Raw genomic sequence first — 24,242 nt, forward strand, 5'->3', positions numbered from 1 at the left:
ATGGTAACACATAATCTGCAAACAGATAATTTTACTTTTATTCCCCCATCCCTCCAATTCTCAAGCCTCTTGATTTTTCTTGTCCAATTACACCTGTTAAAAACACCACTACAGTATTAAACAATACTAGAGATGATGGGCTTATCTCATCCCTCATCTTAGTGAAAATGCCTCTAGTATTTTTCCATTTTAAGTAAAATGTTGGCTGTAACACTGAAATACATTTTATCATGTTATGAGAGTGTCCTTCATGCCTATTAGAATGTTTTTACCAGGGATGAGTGTGGGATTTTGTTAACGGCTTTTTTTTTTTTTTTTTTTAGTATCTATGAAAATAATCATAATTTCCTCTCTAGATCTATTTAATATGGTTTATTTTATTAATGGATTTTCTAATACCAAACCACCTTTGCATGACTGGAATAAAGATCGCTTAGCTATGGTATCTTATTTTCTTAATGTGGTGTTAGACTTTTGTTCTTTATTATTTATCATTTTTACACAGTACTCATTTGTGATATTGGTCTGTATTTCTTTTGAGGGGAGCTATATAAGATTTGGGTATCAGGATTAGACTTTACACACAGTAATACTTCAGTCATACTTCATGCACTGTCTTCATTTTTTATGCCCTGGAATAATGGATGTCATATTGAAACTACCTCGTCTCTAAATGTTGACACCATTGGGGCCTGGTGCATTTTTATGGAGTAGTTCCTGGATTATTCTCTATTTCTTCTGCAGACGCTGGGCTGTTTAAGCTTTCCATCTAGGTTTCACAGAGTCAGCGAGAACTCTTATTTCTTATTTTATATAATTGTCCATTGTCCTTCTTGATTAAGTAAAGTTAAGCAATGGTATGTCTAATCAGTGCCACTGGTTTTTTTTATCCTCTACCTTATGAATTTCTCCTTTTATCTTTATTATTCCTGCCTCGTACTTTGTTTTGGTTTACTTATTCTTTCTCTAGCATTTTAAGAAGAGAATTTAATTCCTTTATTTTCATTCTTTCACTTTTATGTATATGTGTTTAAAGTTATAGATTGTCCTGTGATGATTGCTTTAGGTGTATTTCATAGATTCTCATATGTAGTATGTTCATTATCATTATCTCCTGAAATTCTGTAATTTTGGTCTTATTTCCCTTGCACCCACGAGATGTTTAAAAGAAGGCACTTGAGGGGCACCTGGGTAGCTCAGGTCATGATCCCAGGGTCCTAGGATGGAGCCCCACATTGGGCTCTCGGCTCAGCGGGGAGTCTGCTTCTCCCTCTCCCTCTGCCCCTCCCTTCTACTCGTTCTTTCTCTCTCTCAAATAAATAAGTAAAAAAAAATTATAAAAGATAACAGAAGGTGCTTTAATTTCCTGGTGGAAGGACCTTTTTATTTTTTGGGTTTAGTTCTTAAGTTCTAGTTTTACTGTCTTATAATCGCAAGGGTTTGTATAATTTCTGCTTTATATAATTGACTGCACTTTTTTGTGTGATCTCATATATGACCGATTTTTGTAATGTTCCTTGTTGACTTTATAATTTTTGTTTTCTGTTTTGTTACCTTTCCTTTGTTCCACTTGATGTGTCCTGTATTGAGAGTGGCAGAGCGAAGTCTCTCATCAGTATGTTTTTATCTATGCCTCTTTACAACACCTGTAATTTCTACTTTATAAGGTGGTTGGTACCTAAATATAATGGTTATATCTTCATTGTGCATTGTGGCTTTTAGCATTAAAGTGCCTTCCTTTGGCACTTTTTCTCCCAGTATTGCAACCTCTCATTATCTTGCGCCTATCCTGTTATTTTTGGCCTTCCTAAATGAATTGCTCAGTAGAAGGACCTTTCTATTTTATGATTTTGTTTTCAATTCCTAGTCTTACTGCATTGTGATCACAGAATATTTTTGGTGATATTTATACTTAATGTAACTTAATACTACTTTTTTGTGACCAAATGTAAAATCAGTTTTTGTTTTGTGAATGCTTCTTGTGTGTTGTGTATACTTAGTGCTTTGTGAGCCAAACTGAAATTTTTTTTCTTTTACTAGGTAACTCATTCATACTTATTGATACGATTTTTGTTTTATTTCAACTTGTCATTATTTTATGTAATAATTCCTGTGTATTATGTTAATTGGATTTTTTCTTTCTCTGTATGATATGTTCTTTGCCCTTTTTTATATCTTTTGATATTTAAGATGGTCTTAACTTTGTTTTAGTGGTTACTTTTAGACTTATACCTTTTTAAAATACTCCTACTTGGGCGCCTGGGTGGCTCAGTTGGTTAAGCGACTGCCTTCGGCTCAGGTCATGATCCTGGAGTCCCGGGATCGAGTCCCTCATCGGGCTCCCTGCTCGGCAGGGAGTCTGCTTCTCCCTCTGACCCTCCCCCCTCTCATGTGCTCTCTCTCATTCTCTCTCTCAAATAAATAAAATCTTAAAAAAAAAAAAATAAATAAATAAATAAATAAAATACTCCTACTTGGGGCGCCTGGGTGGCTCAGTCGTTAAGCGTCTGCCTTCGGCTCAGGTCATGATCCCAGGGTCCTGGGATCGAGTCCCACATCGGGCTCCCTGCTCGGCGGGAAGCCTGCTTCTCCCTCTCCCACTCCCCCTGCTTGTGTTCCCTCTCTTGCTGTGTCTCTCTCTGTCAAATAAATAAATAAAATCTTTAAAAAAAAAAAAAATACTCCTACTTAACTGTGTTCATATTTAAACTTTCACTATCTGGTTTATTCATTTTTATTTATTTTTTTAAATATTATTTATTTTAGAGAGAGAGCATGAGCGGGAGGGACAGAGGGAGAGGGAGAGAGAATCCCAAGCAGACGGCACGCTGAGCCTGGAACCTGACGCAGGGCTCGATCTCATGCCTTGAGATCACGACCTGAACCGAAACCAAGAGTCGGGTGCTTAACTGACTGCACCACCCAGGCGCCCCGGTTTGTTAGTTTTTAATGATAGTTTTAATGATAGTTGACTTTGACCTATTACATATTCAATAATTAGAAGCTTATTCTGCTTTTCTCTTTTCCTTTTTTTCCTCCTATTTTTTAGTTGCATTATTTCTACCTTGTCAGAATAAGTAACATTTTGGGGGTGCTCCACGCTGGCTCAGTTAAGCATCTGACTCTTGGTTTTGGCTCACGTCGTGACCTCAGGGTCATGGGATCCAGCTCCACGTAGGGCTCCGCACTCAGCTCGTGGAGTCTGCTTGAGACTCTCTCCCCCTCTGCTCCTCCCCCTGCTCTTGCTCTCACTCTCATTCTCTCCCTCTCAGATAAATAAAAAAAATATTTTTAAAAAGAAAAGAGTAGCATTTTTATATTATTTTTTAACCATTGTTCACTTTTGTTTTAGTCTTTGATATGTATTACCTATAGTACGTGGACATGGTCACCGTCAGTCCTTTCTCTGAAGTTGCCACAGTAATCTGTTGGTTGGATGAAGCTTATCCTCTAGTAGATGGTTCCAGAAGAGCTCGTGGGTTTAAGTTGTTTTTTAAAAGCCTTAGTACTTAGGTGACAGAGATAAAATCCTTGGTTCATAATTTACTTTCTTTGAATTTCTTGAAAATGCCACTCCATTATTACCGTTTTTTTATGTTGCCTTTCTTTAAGATTTATTTATTTTAGAGAGAGAGCATGAACAGGAGAAGGGGCAGAGAGAGAGGGACAGCGAGAGAAGCAGATTCCCCGCTAAGCACGGAGCCCAATGCGGGACTTGACCCCAGGACCCCAAGATCATGACCTGAGCCGAGATAAAGAGTCGGACACTTAACCAACTGAGCCACCCAGGTGCCCCTTATATTGCTTTTGAGAAATCTATTCCAGTCTAGTTCACTGGCCTTGGAAGTTTGGGGCTCCTGTGTGTGTACCCTGAGGATTTTTCCTTTATTTTCAAAATCTAAGAGTTTTACTAAGATATTTCTCAGAATTGATTTCATTGAGGGTCACTTTTCTCAGGTACTTGGTGGGCCCTTTTAATGTGTAGATTTAGGTCTTCCTTTATTTCCAGGAAGTTTTCTAGTATAAAAGTTTTAAATATTAGGTTTGTCCTATTGGAGTGTTTTCTTCATAAGGAGCTCCAGTGATATATAGTTAGATGGTCTTCCCTTCTTTTTTTTTTTAAAGATTTTATTTATTTATTTATTTGAGAGAGAGAGAAACAGCATGAGAGGGGGGAGGGTCAGAGGGAGAAGCAGGCTCCCCACCGAGCCGGGAGCCTGATGCGGGACTCGATCCCAGGACTCCGGGATCATGACCTGAGCCGAAGGCAGTCGCTTAACCAACTGAGCCACCCAGGCGCCCTAGATGGTCTTCCCTTCTATTTCAACCCCTTTCTCTCTGATCATTTCCCCTAGTTTATTTCACTTGCGTTCCCTTGAATATTTAAAAATAATAATTGAGTAAAGCATAATTTTATTTAAATTTATTTTTTATTTTATAATTCAGTCTCTATTTCTGATATAATTTTGCCTTTTTCTTCTATTTCTATCAGAGCTTAATCACTCCTGGTTTTTTAGTGTTTTGTCTCATTTCTGTTTTTAGTGTTTGATATCTGTCTCAGGCTCTATTTTGAATGCTTGTTCGACAATATTTAAAGTTCATTTACCTATTTTTTTTAGTACTCTGTACATCCAATGTGGGGCTCAAACTCATGACCCTGAGAGCAAGCATCACACTGTCTTCTGACTGAGCCAGCCAGGTGCCCTATTTGACAATATTTAATTCAGAGTGGAGGCTTCTGTTTTCTTGTGCTTCATAGCTGTTTTTTTGGGGGGGGAGGGGTCTTTTATTTTCAATCACTAAAGTCTCTACAGTTTCATTTTCTGTTTTCATCTTATGATAGTTTATGTAGATGAAGATAGCTCACACCTTTGTATTTTGTGGATTGAGTGGCTTACAGATTCTCAGTTCAAAATCACCCTCTTTTTGGGAGATAGTGGGGAAGGGGCTATGTGTCCTTCAGTGTTTGAGTTTTCTCTTGTCTTAGAAGATTGTAAGTTTCCCCGTGTTGCTTCTTCCCCCTTTACCGTAGTATTCCGGAAGGCTCCTTTCTTTTTCTTCTTTCTGCCCATTTCTCCTCAGAAGTGTTGCCTTTCCAAGATTGCCTCCTGTCTCGTGTACACTAGTAAGTCCCTTCCTTGTAGTCCGCTCTGGTCTACCAGGACTTTATTTATTTTTCCAGAATTTTGACACTTCCAGCGGTCTGTCTTAGGGTTATTAGAGTTCAGTCTTAAGCCTTTGGTTTTCCTCTTGCTTCTGCTCTATTTGCCCCACAACCCTGCCTTGCCCTCTGCAAAGGGTTAGAGAGAGAGCTTGGGAAATGTCTTTGCTGGAAATTGAAGTTTGATTTGTTTTATATCTTCTAGTTATTTGAAGTCATGGAATTTGTGTGGTGTTATTCTTATTATTGATTTATATAGTTTGGGAGGATGGTTGAGAGATCTCAGCATACAGAGTCACCATTACCTCAGCGTCCCGGAAGTGTTTACTTTTTTGTTGCTGGCATCCTGATTCTAGAATGCATGCTGCATTAAAACAAGAACCATCTTTGTTTATTTTCTGCTCTGTCTCTATTGCTAGTACATAGAAGATGCTTGGTAAATGTTGAATGTTTCTTCTTCAAAATTTGCGTGTGTGTCTTTGGCCCATTTTTCTCTTGAATTACTAATACTTTTGATGATTTCTGTGTCCTGTTACATATGAAGGTTGATGATCTAATAGGGCACTATATCTTGCTTGTAACGGCATAACATGTGAATCAGATGTCAAAGATAATTTTTCTGTAACTTTTATTTAGATTAAAAATGCACGATTTAAACTTACAGAAAATGAGCCTGATCTGGTCCCATTGATGATGGTAATGTGTAAATTTTTTTTAATCACTCTAGTGTTGAGGCTCCATATCTGACAAACACAGAGCATGACCTTCTACCCACTAAGATTTTATACTTGCAATTATTGCCCTTTAAAGCACTCGAAAGGGAGTTAGCTTCTGGCCTCCATTGCTTTATCAGGACTGAACCAGGTCTCTGGATGCCCCTGGCACATGCTTACATGTCAGTGAAGGAGAAGAGGAAACTGGTAGCACACACGCGGTTAGAAGCAGAAGAATGTGTTCGGAGGGAGAAGGAGAGGCTTGGAAAATGCGGACATAAGGCCCACTACTAGGAAGTTCCCACCTGCCAGGGCTCCCGTTGCCTTGTGTTGGCCCGTGTGCACTGGCTTGGCCAGTCTTGCTCTATCTAAGATTATATTCTGTGCCTCAGAATAGGCCAGCACCATCAGCACTGTATTGGATCCCTTTTGTTATCTGACTCCTAAAATTCCTCCAATCAGAGGAGTGGCTGAGAGTATGACACTCTGTCTAGAGAGAACAATGCGATTTTAATAGCTGAGGAAATTTGGTGTTTTGCATGCTTCCATTGAAAATGTTTGCATGTTTCACTGATTGGCAAGGAGAACAAGGAAGCCTTTCATTTTAAGGAAGGCTTCAGAGGGCATACTGGATGGTGCCTGGTGAAATGGGTGTTTTCTAGTGAATGACATTTGGTCTATTTTTGTAGTTGGAAACATGCTACTCTTAAGCTTATTGTCGAAGCAGGCAAGAGAGCATGCTGTGCAATCATGAGTGGAATTTTTACATTTGACCCCAGGGGCTGTTTTCTCCCTCCTAGTTTGGAGCCTCCATGAATATGGCTTCTGAATTTATAAGCATTTTATTGGTTTCAGATCCTGCTCTCCATTTATTTATCTTCACTTTGTGGATTATTCAGAGGGAAGAGATTAGAAACATACCTGGGAAACATCCAACACTAAATGCTTTAATATTAGATTGGGATTTCTTAAATTCCTCATTTATTACTCATTAGAGCTGCTGTATTCCTTTCTAGTATTTTCCCAGGTTCTTGTGGCTCCTCCGTGGCATTCTTGCTGAAGCCTTACTCTTAGTTATTTCTGTCAAAGCGAGTGAACATTTCTTTATGTTCAGAATCCTAGGTCAGGGTTACTTTCTTAGATGTATTCAAGCCAATTTCCCAATTATTTTTCTCAGAAGTTTACAATTTTTACAGGTGTTGTAAGAAAAATAAATTTTGGAAAAAAGTACCCATAATCCTAACAACAGCAGCTCTTTCCTATTTGTACAGTAATTTACAGTGTTTGTCCCCATGAATACCAGTGTTTGCCCGTTTGCACTGTGTGCTTCATATTTGGGGTTTTTTCTCATTTAACATTTACCAGATTGTCTTTCAAAAATTAAAAAAAAAAAAAAGTGTTCTGCCATCCATTAGACTCGATAGAATTTTTTACGAGATTTACATTTAAACCATGTATTAACATTTGAAACATAATATTTTCTGAGGCTGATTCATATTGTATTACTAACACCAAAATATTGTCATTGTCCCATATAATTGACATATGTGAATGTAATTTGTGTCAATCATTTAATTCCTCTCAGAGGTAAAAATGAGCTTTCCAGAAAGGATATATAACTTTCAACTAATTGCTTATCTGAATACCTTGTTTAAGTGTTTAAAGTTTCTGCTCTTCTTCTCAGTTTGAATTTTTAACCGAAATTAAAACTCTAGGTCACTAGACCATTTCATTTTTTTAGAATTACTTATTATTATATTTGTCATGTTTAGAAACATTTTTAGAACAATAATAACTTCTAATTAAGTATATTAGACTTGTTTTTTTAAAAAAATAATTATTTTTGTCATGAACTTTTACTTGCCTTTTGTCATTTTTTTTTTTCTTTTCTTTCCATGATTTGCAGTATGTTGGAACTGTCAGCTGTATAATTCTCTTATATGTACGCTTATTGTAGATCTTGACTGAGACTGTAGATCTTGACTCAGTTTTTAGCCACTGAGCTACTTCTCCGGCCACAAGCACTCATTTGGACGGTGAGGCAAAACAAAGAATAGTAATTAACATATTCAGAGGATCCTGATACCTCGTGTTAGAGAGCTGTTGTCTTCTCACGGGTCTTTCTCCAGAATTGCCCGTAAGGAGGAAAAAGTATTCTCTTTTTCTCTGCCTGCTTTCAGCTGAGATTGCTACCAGTTGGTTGTGCATTAGGGAAAAAGAGGTGGGCCGAAATTGAATTGAGATGTAGCTAATCCACAAAATGGATCTTTAATCCTCTTCGGTATTTGAAATGCCCAGAGTGTTTGCCTGGCAGGAAGTAAGCATTCAGGAAGTTTCTGTTGAGTTGGATAGATGGATTCATGAACATGCCTGTCTCGAAAACCACATGGATTTCTCAGAGGGCAGAATTCTAAAAATCTCCGTAAAGTGTGTTAACTTGAGATTCAGAAGCTCATCTTCCTGTGTGTCAAACTGCATTAACTACCACAATATTAGTAATAATGAAAGTTGTATCGTTTTCTAAGTCGTGAACTGACATGTGTATATATATCACACTTTTGTTTCTAAAGGAAGTAGAGATTCGGAACAAAGACCTGGAGGGACAGCTGTCTGACTTAGAGCAACGTCTGGAGAAAAGTCAAAATGAACAAGAAGCTTTTCGCAATAACCTGAAGACACTCTTAGAAATTCTTGATGGAAAAATATTTGAACTAACGGAATTACGAGATAACTTGGCCAAGCTACTAGAATGCAGCTAAGGAAAGTTAAATTTCAGTGCCAATTGATTAAAAAATACACTGTCTCTCTTCATAGGACTGTTTGGGCTCTGCATCAAGATCGCACATAAAATTTGAATATCACTCCTCCTCCAGGAGGATGATCTTTTGAAAATTGGAATTGTATATTTCAGTGTAAATTTTAGAATTCAGCTCGTAGCTAGTTGGGGAAAAAAGAGATGAAAAACTTGAACTACAAATTACCTCCATGTATATTATTGGCCATAGTTAACTAGAAAGTTATAAATAGACACTTAATGCAATCTTTTTTTTCTGATATTAGCCAATGGGAGAATTAACAATGTCTGGGTCACATCCCCTTTTTGTGTTCAACACAGTGAAGGTTATCTGCTTTTTAAATTAATTTATTTATGATATCTAAAGCTGTGTTTTGTGCAAAAACTTAGTGATGAAAGCCCTGTCTTCTGTTGTAATCTGAATAATTTCTCAGGATATTTTTGCACTGCTGAGAAGCAGCGCCATTACCAATTAATTCTTGCCAGGAGTGAGAGAGAGCTGCATCTTTAATTGAAACATACTTACTAGAACTGGGTGTATAGAGTTCTTCCCTTTTTTTATACTGGAAGATATTTCACTCGGTGACCACTCTGGTACACTCTGGTGTTCTTGAATCTTGTCTGCTGTATAGTTTACTTTTCCATATCGATTCCGTGTATTTATGAGAAGATATTGTCTCCCATTTTATTACACATTTTAAAGCCAACTAACGAAGGCAGCTGAGTCCCTCAGAAATTTTTCTTTTTAAATTTCTAATAAATTTGACACACAGTACTGAAATACAGCAGCCCGTCATCGACGGTCTGGCCTAGCAATGTTAAGTATATTTACAGAATATGCAGTTACATTTATTTATATATTTTGCAAGAAATCTTTTCTGAATGATCAATGCATTTCAATTTACAACTAATAATGGCTATTGGGGAACTGTTTATTATAGATCATTTTAAGGTATATAGCAATTTTAAAGGGGATCCATTTCCATCAAACAGCCGATCAGAGGACTATTGGGATTGGAGCCGTGTACTCTGTCTGGGTCTTCACATCAACCACATCTCTAGTCAAACCTCACAAGGCAATATTCTGAACTGTTAACTAGGTGTTTCAAACAGGAATTCAATTCAATAGGCTCTTCTCAATGAACAAGTTTTAATGTTGTTTTGATGTAATTTTAAAAGACTTTTAGCAAACATGCATTTCTTTATATATTTCTTTTAAGAAGCTATTTTAAAAGTAAGCCAAGTGCTGTCTAGTCTGCTTATGGAGTTAGGGATTGCATCAGAGTCCATATATTCTCGCTGTACAATGCCTGTGATGTTGAGGAGGGTTCTTTTTTAAAGTGTATGCTTGAGCATCTGACTCTGTGGAGTCTGCAAATGCACTGACTTTGTTTGTACCCCAAAACGATGGAATTGTTAAGTACAAAATTAAGCTAATGAATCAGTTTGTAACCATTTTTTCACTCACAAACAGCAACTCAACACTAGACAATTTTGTTTTATATATGTATGTGTATGTATGTAAATACATACATCTTAATTTATATTAGAGTGAAAAATAAATGGTTTGTTTCTAAAGTTAGTTTCTAAAGTGAGTTTTCAGGTGTCTCTGAAAAGTTTCTATCAGACACTTAATCATCGTGTATTCTATGTGCTGTGACATCATGTAAGTTACCTCCATCTATTTTAGGATCTTTTCCTCACCTATTTATTATAGGGAGGGTAATTTAGGTACACAAGCTCAGAGCTGAGATATTTCTCTGATAAATCAGGTAATAAAATTTATTTGATTGATGGAATTTTGAAGTAGATGTGATTTTATCCATCAGTTTCTGAGTATCTGCTGAGTAACAAAGAGCACCAGATTTTAATTTAAATAGGGGATTTAACACTAGGGATCAGGGAATTTAGTTACGAAGAGTTAAAAATTTAAAAAAAAACAGTGTAAGCTGTTGAAATGGTAAGTGAATTATTTTAATGATGTAATAAGATATTTTTAAATTTTGACATAGTTGTCATTTAATGGGAAAGTAACTCACCAATATGTCTCCACTTGAATTGTATTGATAGGTGAGACGTGTGTAATTCAATATATACATATACCCGTATGTATATGCAGAAAATTATTTTTAATATTTTCCTACTGATTAAGAAATTTAAAATTGGAAATTTTGTGAGTTTTTTCCTCGTCCAATAGGGCCTAATTTTTTTCATTTTTTAGTGATTTAACAATTTGAGGGCTGCACCTTTAAATTCCCAGAGTGTCATTAGACGTGTACAGTATATGGGATAAGGGTGGACACAAGTGCACATATAAATAAAATCTTAAGACTATTTTAAATATTCATTTATAGTAGGAGAGTATCTAGAAATCATCATCTACAAGTCATAATTAGGTTGTGTGTCTACTATAGTTTTCTCCATTTCTGTATTATATAAATAAAAGTTTGCCTATTAAAATCTGATTTTTCCCAGAGACAAGTATTATATAATGTATCTATATTTAGATCCAACTGTGGTAATATATTTATCAGAAAATGATGCTGGGGACTGTAGCCTGAACATGTGGACTTTAAGTGACACAGACAAGGAGAGCAGAGATCGATCCCATTGTGTATAAGTTATTCTCTGATAATTATGAATTCTTGTACAAAAACCTGAAAAAAAAAAAAAGGAAAAAGAAAAATACAGTTTTTATTTTGAAATATATTTGTTGTTCTCTGGAGAATGTACTTTATCTTTTTTTCCTTCAGTCTTTTCCAGATACTTTTGAAAAGCATTTAAGTGATGACAGCATTGCTTAACTTTTTTTACAGGTGCTACTGGATTTCGCATTAGTGTGTTCTGTTGTGAAATCCTGACTTTGACATAAAAGGTTTTATACGTATTTCCCTGCCTGGAAAATTAGTTTTTGTTTCTCCTCTCTCTCCTTCTCTCCGCCTTTCTCTCTCTCTCTCTCTCTTTTTCCTCCTTTTCTTTCTGCAGATTAAAAACAGTGCATGAAGTTGCATCCCTCCTTGTCCCTCTAGAAGAACTTCAGCACCGTCAGAATGTAAGGTTTTGCTGTCATTGAACTGCTGGAAAGCAGTTAGAGGAAAAACTTGCAGGGTTTTTTCAAGTGGAAATAAAAGGGACGCTCAAAATTAAACCACCACCTTTGAAAACTCATTTTTTTGCCCCATTCAAGAATGTGGACGGTCTTGTGTCACTCATGTCCTTCTGTGGTTTCGTTTCACTGCGGAGTGTGCAGCTCAGCTACTCTCCTCCCGCAGACCCGATCTTCTGTCCGTTCTGGAATGCGAGGCTGGCCGCAGGGAGAATTGGTTGGGTGGCAGTGTTGTGTTGACTTTTTTAAGAAATCCTGTTGTTTATTTGGTATCACATGATTTTACCATTCCTGATAGTCTGTGCTTGAAGTCATGAAATAGTCTTCATCGCATTTTTGTCTTCTGTACATTTGGCATTTATGAGGTAAATTAATTTATGGAAAATCTAAGGAAAACTTTCAGGTAAGAAGTAGTTAAGAATGACACATTAAAAAATTTTTTTTCAAGTAGGATACTGTGCCATAATTATTGAGAAGATAATTTTCATGTGAGAGAATATTTTTTAAATAACTAGAAAAGGATCATGTTGGAAAGGAAACAGCTGAATCGTTCACCTTACTTTTATTTGAGAAAGTGCATTTTTTTCCAATGTAAAATTGGACCTTAAATTTTGATAACAGTTTTTTTTAACGGGAAACTGATAATATATCAATGTCACAGAAATACAAGCATTGTTAATGAATTAAAGAAACGGCTTTTGGTTAGTAAAATAGCTAACAATTTTATCCAAGAAAAAAAACTCAAAAACTCAGCACTATACTGCCTACTGATTTCTGCTTAGTACACTAGATAGAAAAGAAACGCTCTTTTTACCCAAAACAGGTGACCCGGGAAGAGAAATTGCATCTGGACTAGAATAGAATGCAAAAGGCCACGAGCTCCCAGTAGATTTCCAGTCAATTCTCTGACCTCCTTAGGTCCCTCCTGTCCTTTGCATGAAAGGACACATACTAGTGATGGCAAGAGCCAATCTGGAGGAGAAGAGGATGTTTTTTGTGGAAGCAGGGCCAGCAAAGAGTGGGTACACGCTCACGTCAGTCTTTATGGAAGACACTTCAGGCTAGCCAAAGACACCTGTTGCTTTCCACTAAACAAGTTGGGATTGCCTTAGTGAATTTTAAAGGCTTTCAGGAGATCTTGTCATTTTATCTTGTCAGGATTTATGACCTAATATAAGACACCTGACATTTGGAACTCACCATTCTGTGGAATTCTGACATATTTTTGCCAGTTACTTTCACATCAGATCTACCCAAGGATAGAAATATTACTGTGCTTTCTCCTAATAACACCAAATTAAGATGATAATGAGTGCCTAATAGATACAAAACTAAGCCCACTTCTGTACCACAGGAAAACATCTTTTGTGGGTATTTTTTCTATCAACATTCATGGTTTTGTCTTGTTAGCTGTGATTTATAACTGTGTTATTATATAGGCATCTCTAGAAGTCCTAGCTGTATGACTCACGTATAGGACTTGATTGTTACACCTTGAATGGAATGTGTGTTTCATGAAACATGGCCAGAGAGCAGACCCATTTGGAGGAAATGCTTTCTCAACAACTTCAGTGTGAAATGGAACAGAAAGGAGTGTTTGTTGAATCTGTGCTATGTGACAGGCTCTGTACTAACTGACATTTCATCTCTACGTATAGGGGCCCTTGCAGGGGTGTTCCTTTGGAAGGGGGAGGAGGGAAAGGAAAGGAAGAGGTCAAATGATTGCACCCGCTCTGTTGCCACAGTGATCAGTCTGGTCATCAAGTACGCCAGTCAAAAGGTGGAGATCTTGCCCATGTATCTGGTACAGTTTTTCCCTCCAGCTTGACTGCCTTGCTCCTAGAATTATCTCTGTTAGGGTACTTCTTAATTACCTATTTTATATTTGCTCTTCTTGAACTTCTTCCTTCAGCCTCCTTTGGTGTTTATAATGCTTGTTATCATTCAGTTGCAAATTGTACTTTGTTTGCAGGTCATATTTATGCAATGTATTTTAGTCCCAATTTTTTTTGAACTTACAAACTTCAGATAATCCAAGGACAGTGGGTTTCTTACGCAGAGTTCCAGTCAATAAAATTTAAGTAGGAAATTATTTATAAAGGCCTTGGGAAGATCATTCATCTCTTAAATTCCCTAGTGAAATAAGCTGTAAACCTGTAAAACTCATCCTCCAAGACGAAACCGTAGTTGAGCAGGATGTGGGTTTTGCAGTCAGTGTTGAGTGACTTTGTGGTCCACTGTGGTTCCATAGAAGGTAAGGCCTCTCCACATTGATCACGTCATTAGATCAGCTGCAGAACTCTCTCATGGCCTGATCTTTAGATAGGCGATACCCCTCTTTTAGGTGGAATCATACAATATTTGTCTTTTTTTGTCTGGCTTATTTCTCTTAGCATAATGTTTTCAAGGTTTATCTGTATTGCAGCATATATCAGAATTTCACTCCTTTTCAATGCTGAATGTTACTCCATCGTATGGATGTACCACATTTTATTTATCAGGTCATTTGTTAATGGACTCCAGAGTCATTTCTCCCTTTTGGCAGTTGTGAATAATTTTTCGATGATCCTTCATGTACAGGTATTTTATGGGCCCTGCTTTCATTTATTTGAGGATACATCCACGAGTGGAATTGCTGGATCATATGGTAACTTTATGTTTAACTTTTTGAGGAAGGATTGGGTTTCAATTGGGTTAATTTAAAAGACAGAGCAGAATGCCATCTCACTAGGAATCCAGTTGTGGGGCCGGTGTTTGTTAACAGACCTGTAAGTGATCCAAGGGTATCTAATAGATCTTAGGCCTTTTACTCTCTTACCTAAAATATTTATTGAGCACAGGCCATGTCCCAGACGCCATTTTGCAATAGAGACCAGAGAGAGAAGCTTAAAATCTAATGTAGGGTACAGATGGTTACTTCACAGTACCTAAATGCTACCCTAGAAGAGGACACTAGAATGAGGGAGCCCAGAGGGAAGAGGAGTTTTCAGGTCTTTCCCAGAAGAGTGAAGAGCTTGCTGGTTGAAGAAGGGGTGAAATTTCAGAGAATTGAGAGTGTGTCATGTGCAAAGGTCCAGAGAAATGAAAGCATTGAGACATTTAGAAAATTAGGCTGGGTGAGTGCACTGAAACATAGGATATTGGGGAGGAGTATAGCAAAAGATGGCGGTAGAGAAGTAGGCAAAGGGTAGATCAATAAAGTCTTGTTAAGTCATAGGGAAGACTTGGGTTTTTTTTTTTTTTTTTTTTGAAGATTTGGGTTTTATTCTGAAGGGAATGCAGAGATAGTGAAGAAGTTTTTGTACAGAAGTGACGTAATAAAAAGTGTGTTCTGTAAGTCTAGTAGTTATGCAAATCATGGTAGTCTCTCTTAAAAGGCTGCCTTATGGCAGTGACCCTGGAAATGGAGAAAATGGAATGGATTCAGAGGGTAGGAGGTAGAATCAGTAGGACTTCTTGGCTAATGTAGATGACAAGGAAAAGAATGCAGGATAATGCCTAGATCTCTTGAATTGGCCAGCCAGGTGAACGATCTCATTTACTGAGAGTGAATCCAAGATGGGAAAGGGCTTAGTTTGGGTGTAGGTGAGGAAGAAGGACAAAGCAAGATGAAGGAGAGAGGAGTTAATTTGTTTTGAGTTTAAGGTGCCCCTGGAATAGGCAAATGGAGATGTGAGCTAGATGGAGCTTAGGAGAAAAATGGGAGCTGAAGATCGATATTTGGGAGTTGTCAGCATATGTAATGGTAATGGAGGGCATGAGAATGAGAACACAAGATAAAAATGTCACTTTGGGTCAGGTACAGCACCGAAGTATGTGAAAGAGATGGAACGGCCAAGAGGGATGAGTGGCTAGCTGAAGAGCAGGGACTCATGGAAGCCTAGAAGAGTCTCAAAAAGCCAGATTCCACACAACACAAATAAATCAACAAATGAACTCATGTCTTAAGGCATTGATATTCAAACTGTGTTGAGACCTTTTGTCAATGTGTAGTTTTAAAATATATTTTAACTGGAAAAATTAAAAACCGAACTCAAATTTATGTTGCTTTCTAACAATTTAAACCATTAAAATCCAGCAAACGTGAGTTCCAGGTAAAGCGTTTTTGTACAGATGCCACAATAAGGCCATGTCTGGTAAACTGAAGAGCATCTTGTTATTTCAAGGTGAGTTGTTAAAGAACTCCATTTCTTACTGTGAATTAGGAATTTCTCAATCCTTTGTGACGGAACCACGAAATACAGAAATCGGGTCTTCTACACAAGCTAAGTTCTGTCTTCCATAAACCCAGTCTCAAATGTTTGTTGTTTCTGAAAATAACTTCACTCTTCTTACTGACTTATTGATGAAATTAAATGTCACATATAATGTGTTGGTTTTCCATATAGCTGTCATTTCTAGAAGGTTGCAGGGCCACAGATAAAAGGAGGTTGACACTTTCCTAGCAGAACTTGGCTTATTTTTCGGTGGCTCACCTGCCTCTCCACAAAGTCAAGTTCTAGGGACTTAAATGTATTTTCTGTATCTTTTTAAATGTATTATTTTGATACTTAACCCATCACTAGGACCAGGTGATTTTGTGTTTGTGTTCCCCGTTACTGTGGGAAGTTTAGAGAGTTAACATTTATGTGATCTTAAATGATCTTTACTCTTTTTTTCATATTGATTCATAAATAACTGTGTACAAATTATCTCTGGTAGAAATGATCTTGAGCAATGACAACAACAAAAATACTCTTTGTATTTGGTTTTAGACTGCTGTATGGTATTTGATTTAAGTTAAAATTAGCTTGAATTCCTTGAGTAGACACAACTTGCAGTACTTAGGCAACAAATTAGAACATGTTAGACATTCCAGGAAGAAAAGAGGAGCTACTGGTTTTCAAATTTGGCGCCAAATAACCCATAAAATTTGCAAATCACTTGTGAATTGTCAAATAAACTCTTTTAAACCACTTTTGTTCATATTTTTCTATTTAGTGATTAAGCTTGGTCTCATTTAGCAGAGCCTTTATTTTAGAGTATACTGTGTGCACTGAAATCCTGTATTATATGTAAAAATAGAAACTACAGAATTTCACGGGCTCGTGGCCATCTCAACAGTTCACAACAAATTTTCACAACAGTGCCATGACCTAAATGTTATTGTTATCCCCATTTTATAGATTTTATAGAGTCTGAGATTCAGCAAGATTAAGTGATCGACCAAGACAGAGGCCGCCAAGAAGACAGGCCCCGCCCCATGCCTGCTAATCCTGTGCCCTTCCCACTCCATCATGCCCAAACTGCGAACTGCAGACCTTTTTTAAGAAGACAGGTACAAAAGTTTATCAGTTCCCAATATTTAACAACCTGTCACTTAGAAAAATTGTTCGTTTTCCATTTCACAATGGTATAACATCTTTGAATATTTATCTCCCTGCTCTTTTTTAGAAAAAGAAAAAAAAACTTTATGCTACTCATTCATAGGTGCTTTCTTTTTGCAAACATTCTTAATAGTACAGATAGAAAAGTCACCCTTGATCTTACAGTTCCATCCCTAGAATTTATGTCCTTTTGGCATATTTATATGCATTTATACTTAATATTTATGTGCTTATAGAAATATCTAATTGTTCTGGGAGGAGGGAGTACATAAATTCTATTATCAGTGTGTCTTGTTCTATAATTTGCTGTTTTTTTTACTTATTCTCTTGGGAAGCTCTGTCCAAGTCAGTACATACAGTTTTTAACTCCTTCAGAGTATTCCATCCTATGGATGTATTACACTTAGTTTAAGCATTTCTGTATTGTTTCTTTCCTTTTTCATGCTACCCTCTTCTTCTGACCTTGAGGCTACTTTGTTAAGCACAGTATTAGGGATATTCAAGATTGATTAGTACCCAGTTACCAAAGGCCCCCCCAAGGCCTTTTATATCCCCAGTGAAAATGAACTCTGGATGAATAAATTTCCGTGAAAACTTAAAACTCAAAAAAAAAAAAACTGTTTTAACTGGTCTTGATAAAATTCTTTCTAAATAACCACAAGCAACGCCTAGCAACGTGCTTTGAACATAGTAGTCACTCAATGAATGTGTGGAACGATCAACCGTGCTTACTGCCGTAGAAAAGAGAGGATGCCTGATGTAAACTGTAACCTCTGCTGAGTGACTCGGGCCACCAAATGTTACACAGTGCCACCATCTGCATCTGTCTGAGGACCAGCAGGGGTGTATGGCACAGTTTAAAATGCAAAGTGCTGTGCTTTGTGGCCCTCAAAGTGGGCAGGAAGGGGACAGGACTAAAAAGGAAAGGACAAATAGGAAGATACGTGAACTGTGGTATTTCCAGACAGTGCCTCCCTCTTAGGCCAGTAGCCTTTTGCCCCCTTAATGGTGGCTTAGCTTCTGGGAGCATCCCCTGCCAGTTGGCTGTTGATTCACACATTTTGTGAGCACCTACAATATCACAAGGGACTGAGCTAAGCACTGAGAATGGAAAGGTGATAATACACAGTCCCTACCCTCAAGAAGCTCATAGTCTGGTGAAGGAAGCAGACACATTAACCAGTAGGAACAGTAAGACAGTGACACTGAACAGAGTCATGGCTTCTGGTGAACAAGGCAGAGGAGGGAGTTAGCCAGTGTCCCTGAGGAGGTGGCGTCTTAGCGAAGACGTAAAAGAGGAAGAGATGTCCACTTTGACGAAGATTCAGGTGGATGGTGGAAAGCCTAGGGGCAAAGGCACATCACAAAGAGCCACACGCTCAAATTCAGTCTAACACCCTGGCGGACCCATCCGTGGCTTAGCTGGGGTCCAGAGCAGACGAGGTGGGCGGATTCCAGACTGCGACCTTGTCTCGGGTCCTCGGCTGTTCTGACTTTCCATCAAGGCAGTGGACGGCTGCTGAAACCTTGGAGGGGGGAGGTATCGTGACTAAGATTTACACCTTGAGAGCAAGTAAATCACTCTGGCCACAGTGTCAAGAATAAATAAAAGACCAGGTGAGTGATGGAGGTGCTAACTAACCTCATTGTGGTCATCATTTCATAATAAATACATGTATCAAAACCATCACATTGCACACCTTGAACTTACACAATGTTATATGTAATTATATGTCAATAAAGCTGGGGAAGTGGATTAAAGAAAGGTTCTGCGAGACCAGATTCAGAATTCAAGAGGACTCTTTTTTTTTAATTGTAGCAATCCAGGCAAGAGACAAATAAAAACTGGAAATGATGCCAGAAAATGCTGAACTGAATATGAGAGAGACTCCAGAGGTATCTGATGGCAAGATATTTTGAAATTCTAAATTTCTGCTGCTTTTGTGGCATTTATTGCTTTCCCTTCCTCCCACCCCCAATTCAGGCAACAGCAAAAGCCCTCTATTCCCTGGCCCTCGGGATTGGGTTGGTACTGCAGTAATGAGAGTCCGTTCTCTACTTTTGAATTTCTCCACTCCAATGAGATTAAAAGGAAAAAGAGCTCTCTCATGTGACTAGGAAGAGGAATGGAAGGGAAACAAGATAACAAGAGGGTGGCAAGCATCACTAAGAAGGGGCCCCGAGGACTGCTCCCTCCCTCCAACACACTAGCGTTAGATCAGAGGTTGGGGGACAACTAAGTGACCCCCCAGACAGGATGGGGGATTGAAGACCCATGCCTCAGTTTCCAGGCTTTGCCTACAGAAGAATTCCCCTGGGCCAGGATGATGGAGCAGCCGCTGAGGAGAAATAATGATGTGGTATGGCAGCTAAGAGAGTCCCCAACAATTTTTTTGGTGCCCCAAAGGGCGTACATAGGGAAACATCTGAAAAACTTCCCTGGCCCACCCTCAGCAGGTGCAGAAGCAGCTGACAAGCCAGTGAATTGGGATAGAGGGTCATCTCTGTGGATCTGGGACCAAAGACCAGGTGGACATCACCGTGGATGCTGGTGCAGAAAGCTCTCTGAGTACATGCCAGCCTCAGTAGATCAACATTCAGTAGTGGATGAACACTCAGAACCCAGCATTCTTCCCAGCCCCTTCCATACTTGGACACTCTGTGGAACTTACTTGTAATCCAAGGGAGGAGGTGGTAGAAGGGAAACCTTCATTGGCTGCTTTTATCTGGAAATGACAAGAACAATGCTTCTGCTGCCAGGCAGAATGTATTTTAGAACAAAATTGAGAACAAATTTCTTTGCACATCCTACTTGTGGCCTGGGAACATAGACCCATTACCAGCAGACACTGCAGGATTTGGCAAGTGTCTGGAGGGCTGCTAGGTTTCCAGATTTGGTGTAAGAAGGATAAGTTCTGTTTTGGACACAGTGAGTTTGAAGTACTTCCCCAGCGTGTAGGCTGGAGAAATAAATCTGGAAGTTACCAGAAAACAGGTTGTTGGTGAAGCCATAGGCAGATGAACTCAAATAGAGGGTAAAGAGAACAGGCCCAGAGCCCTAGAAAGCCCTGACATTTAGAAGGGTATGCAGAGAAAATAAAGTTAGGGAAGAGCCTGTGAAGAATTGTCCAAAGTGACCTAGAGAAGAACTAGCAGGTGACACCAGATAATCAAATTGATAGCTATTTAATTTTATACTGAATGGGATCCAGCCCTAACATAGTTCATGGTGTAAACTAAAATTCTTTGTGACATCTCTTTTCCTTATTGACCAGGACATCTGCCTCATCTCCAGACTTGAGGCCATGTTCTGGTTTCCTGAGGATTCTGGGATTCTGACAACCAGGGCCCAATTTAACCTTACTTAGCTCCATAGTGTTCCTGCAAAGTAAATGGAAGTTCATGTGCACAGGGAACACTGCTGCAGGTTATGTCAATGTACTACTGGGATCTTGGGGGGTTTTTTGTTGTTGGTTGGGGTTTTTTTTTTTTCTGGTTTTGGTTTTGTTTTGTTTTTGGCTATATAACCCACTTTTTCAAGAAAAGATCTCCATCACAAATTGTTTTCAGAGATTAAGACTAAATTTGTTTTTTCGGGCCTGTGCTGCTTATTTCTGGGCAATGACAACTACATAAATCCATCATTCCCTTATCACCCTGGCTGCTAGGAAGCTCAAAACCAGGTTTTAGGCTTAATTGCTATTGTGTTCCTCAGCTAGGAGTTAGAATTCTAGGTTTTTTCCCTTCCTTTTGGTCCTCATTTTTTTTCCTCTTCTGATTTTTTTTAGAGATATATTTATTTGAGAGAGAGAGAGAGCACGAGCACAGGGAGAGGGAGAAGCAGACTCCCCGCTGAGCGGGGATCCCGATGTAGGGCTCGATCCCAGGACCCTGGGGATCATGACCTGAGCCAAAGGCAGACGCTTAACCCACTGAGCAACCCAGGGCACCCCTCCTGTTCCTATTTTTTGATCAGTAGTTTGGTCTTGTACTGGTCTGATAGTACCTGTATTTTTATAATAAGTTACCTCAACTCTTTTGTGAGTTTGGCAAGGAACAGAATAGCTAATTAAAAAATAAAGGATATGTCATCATTTTACAGTTTTTTTTTAACCTGTATCTCTAGGACTGGCCGTTGGTCTATGGTACTAACTGCTGTTGTCATTTTAGTTATAAAGTTCATTCTGATGAATAATTCAGGGAAGCTTCCCCCACTCCACACCCCCGTAGTCAACCCATATATCAACAACAGTAGCAAAAATGGAACATTTGATTGCTTGATGATATAGGGCATTTAAGGAAACAAGGTAACCCTAGTGAAGTGACATCAGCAAGCTTTCCTCTTTTGCATCTCTTAGCTCTATCTATCATGGCCATGTTGGTTAGAAATGTGGCCAGTAATCTTTTAGGTCATTAGTATAAAATTTGCCTTCTCCAAATCCCATGTGAGAGCTGATAACAAGCTTCTTGCTCTGCCTGCTGAAGTATCATGGGCAAGAACTCAACAAAAATTAATGTGTTCCCCTGTACTGTACTTGGTTCATGACTTTGGACATAATTTCACTAGCCACATCTTTGGGACTGTCACATCTTCTTTAGGAGCCAAGATCAACTTTTGCCATCATCAGCCAGGAAGACCCAAGGCTTCCCTCCAAGGTAGAGTGAACTACTGAATGGCACTTTGTTCAGAACAAAAATATCCCCCCAAGAGCTCTGCCAGAGATTGCCCCCTGGGCCAGAGGTAGCCTCCTTCAGAGAGTGAAGCACACACCATGTGATCTTCCTTTCCTCACCTGGCTGCAAAACTAATCATAGCGCCACACTTACCAGGTTAGAATGGAGTTACCAATCATCATTGCTTTAATTCTCACAATTTAGATGGCCCCGTGCCACCTGATTTGAAAGTTGGATGAAACTCTCCTTTAAATAAAACTTTCATTGCAGTACTTAATGTGGCCTTCGTCTTCAGCCCATGCCTGCTAAATACTCACTTGGATTCCAAAAAAATTAAAAAATAAAGTCTAAACTCTCCGTTTGATGATTTGTTCATCAAACCAAAATGTCTCAAACCTATAATTCTAGTTTTAATTGATTTCCCAGTTGATCTCATCCTACTTGGGAGAGCAATAGCTACAGGGGAGAAGAACAGGATTTTATTAACCACAAAGCATGTATAAGGTCCAGTGTTGGTCCTCACAACAGCCCTAGAGAAAATGGATAAGCTCCCAGAGACTCCAGGAAACCATTGGTCACCCAATGCCATATAACCAACAAAAGATGGAATCCAGTTTGAATTTTTCTCTAAGAGGCATATTTTTCTGGGCCAACCTCAGCCATGAGAGACAGAAATATCACGGAAAAAACAGAGTTGACTATTCACTTAAAAGGCTGTAACAAGGTTGGAGCCACAGGGCTGTTGCTGGAGACCATGATTCATTCATTCCTTTCTGTTGCCTGGCTTCTTATCTGGTCCCAAGACTGCTAAGCTTTTGGGACTAAAAAAAAGAAAGGGCTGAGCCCCTGCAATAGTCACACCTCTGATGCCTGAGATGCCTACTTCACACATAATGGGGGAAATGCCTGCAAGAAAGTTGCAGGTAATCATCGAACCACATTGGGAGTACAATCTCCCGCAGTGCCAAGGTAGGCTAATGCACGTGGACTCCGGAACCTCAGGGAGAGGCTTTAGAAAACCAGAGCCTGGGGTTCTGGAAGCTAAAAGTGTTGGCAGTAATGAAAGTACTTGATACTCCCCTTCCGGAGTACTCCCATTCCTGTCTCTGGAAGGGGTCCCAGATTTGCTGGAATCGGATCACATAAAGATGGGGTCATGAGGGAGAACGGTGGTGACACACCCCCATTCCTCCACCTAGAGAACCTTCTTAGCCTTCCCCATACGCATTCTCCTGTAAAGAACTCCCTTCCACTTTGGCTTTGCTGGGATCCCCAGATTTCAAAATGAAGGTTTTGGGTCCATCCGGGATGTCTCAGGACTGAGACAGTTTTGTTGCAGGCTGGGAGCTGGCAGCGTAACTTGAGGGCCAGAACTCGGATGGATTCCTTAAAAACATGCCGTGTGGAGCAGGTAGGAAAACCACAGAACTGCTTCTGAGATTCCCCTTAATCTTCAAGCTGTAAAACCAATAGCAATAATGGTGGGACTTTTGTTTTCTCTGAAGAGCCTAGGCTTCCTTTGAGAAAACTGACAAATATGTAAATGTGGTAAAGATAACATTTGCAATAAGCTTTTATCTCTTCTTTATTATTTGGTTCAAAGAATTTTAAAATTTCACTCCAATTCTTTTCACTTTGTGAAAAACAGTCACCAGGAAACACTTGACCAATATATTCTTTTCATATAACAAATTCTCTTCTCAAGCTGTTTTTTCTGAGATGAATAGAAATAATTTTATTTATTGTTGGGTTATGGTCACGTTCTTTCCAGTGACATTTTTCCCTTAAATATGCAATTTCCAACCTACCTGATTGCAACACTTAAAATGTGCTGCATCTAGTAGTGTTCCATCTAAAATAAGATTGGCGGGGGGCACGTGGGTGGCTCAGTCGTTAAGCGTCTGCCTTCGGCTCAGGTCATGATCCCAGGGTCCTGGGATCGAGTCCCACATCGGGCTCCCTGCTCGGCGGGAAGCCCGCTTCTCCGTCTCCCACTCCCCCTGCTTGTGTTCTCTCTCTCGCTGTGTCTCTCTGTCAAATAAATAAAATCTTTAAAAAAAAAAATAAAATAAGATTGGCTGTTACTGCTAGAGATGATTTTATAAAACTCCTTCTAAGAATCGTGCATAATAGTATTGACAATAAAAAGCAAACATGAATTGATTTTTTAATTAGAATTTTGTTGGGCTTATGTTTTAGATTAAGAAAGAAATGTGGTCAGTTAATGATTTTATTCCACTTGTATAGCAAACAAGAATGAAAAAGGGAGCAAATATTTCCACACTGGATTCATGAATAGATTCAAGCAAACTTCATTACTAGTACTTTTGTATTTGGCAAAGGTGTGAGACTGTGCCCATAGAGGTGCTGATTTGCTCCTCCTCCAGAGACGGGCCATTTTGAGCAGGCAGTGTTGGCCCCAGGAGAA

General features: G+C 38.8%; 1 protein-coding gene and 1 long non-coding RNA gene across 2 annotated transcripts in view; both read left to right on the forward strand.

Annotated features, from left to right (window-relative positions):
- The window catches only part of HOMER1 (homer scaffold protein 1), a 125,357-nt gene extending 113,980 nt beyond the window's left edge, over positions 1-11,377 (forward strand). The window contains exon 9 of the mRNA XM_006731879.3: positions 8,445-11,377. Within this exon, the coding sequence (XP_006731942.1) occupies positions 8,445-8,633 (189 nt within the window). The 3' untranslated portion in view covers positions 8,634-11,377. The remainder of the gene's footprint in view (positions 1-8,444) is intronic.
- Positions 1-16,729, forward strand: part of LOC145722672 (uncharacterized) — a 139,223-nt gene extending 122,494 nt beyond the window's left edge. Inside the window, exon 2 of the long non-coding RNA XR_014147114.1 lies at positions 13,633-16,729. This is a non-coding gene — a long non-coding RNA (uncharacterized LOC145722672). The remainder of the gene's footprint in view (positions 1-13,632) is intronic.
- Positions 16,730-24,242: the final 7,513 nt, after the last annotated feature.

Source organism: Leptonychotes weddellii, chromosome 7 (assembly GCF_054177405.1).
Source record: "Leptonychotes weddellii isolate Sample4059 chromosome 7, ASM5417740v2, whole genome shotgun sequence".
NCBI lineage: Eukaryota > Metazoa > Chordata > Mammalia > Carnivora > Phocidae > Leptonychotes > Leptonychotes weddellii.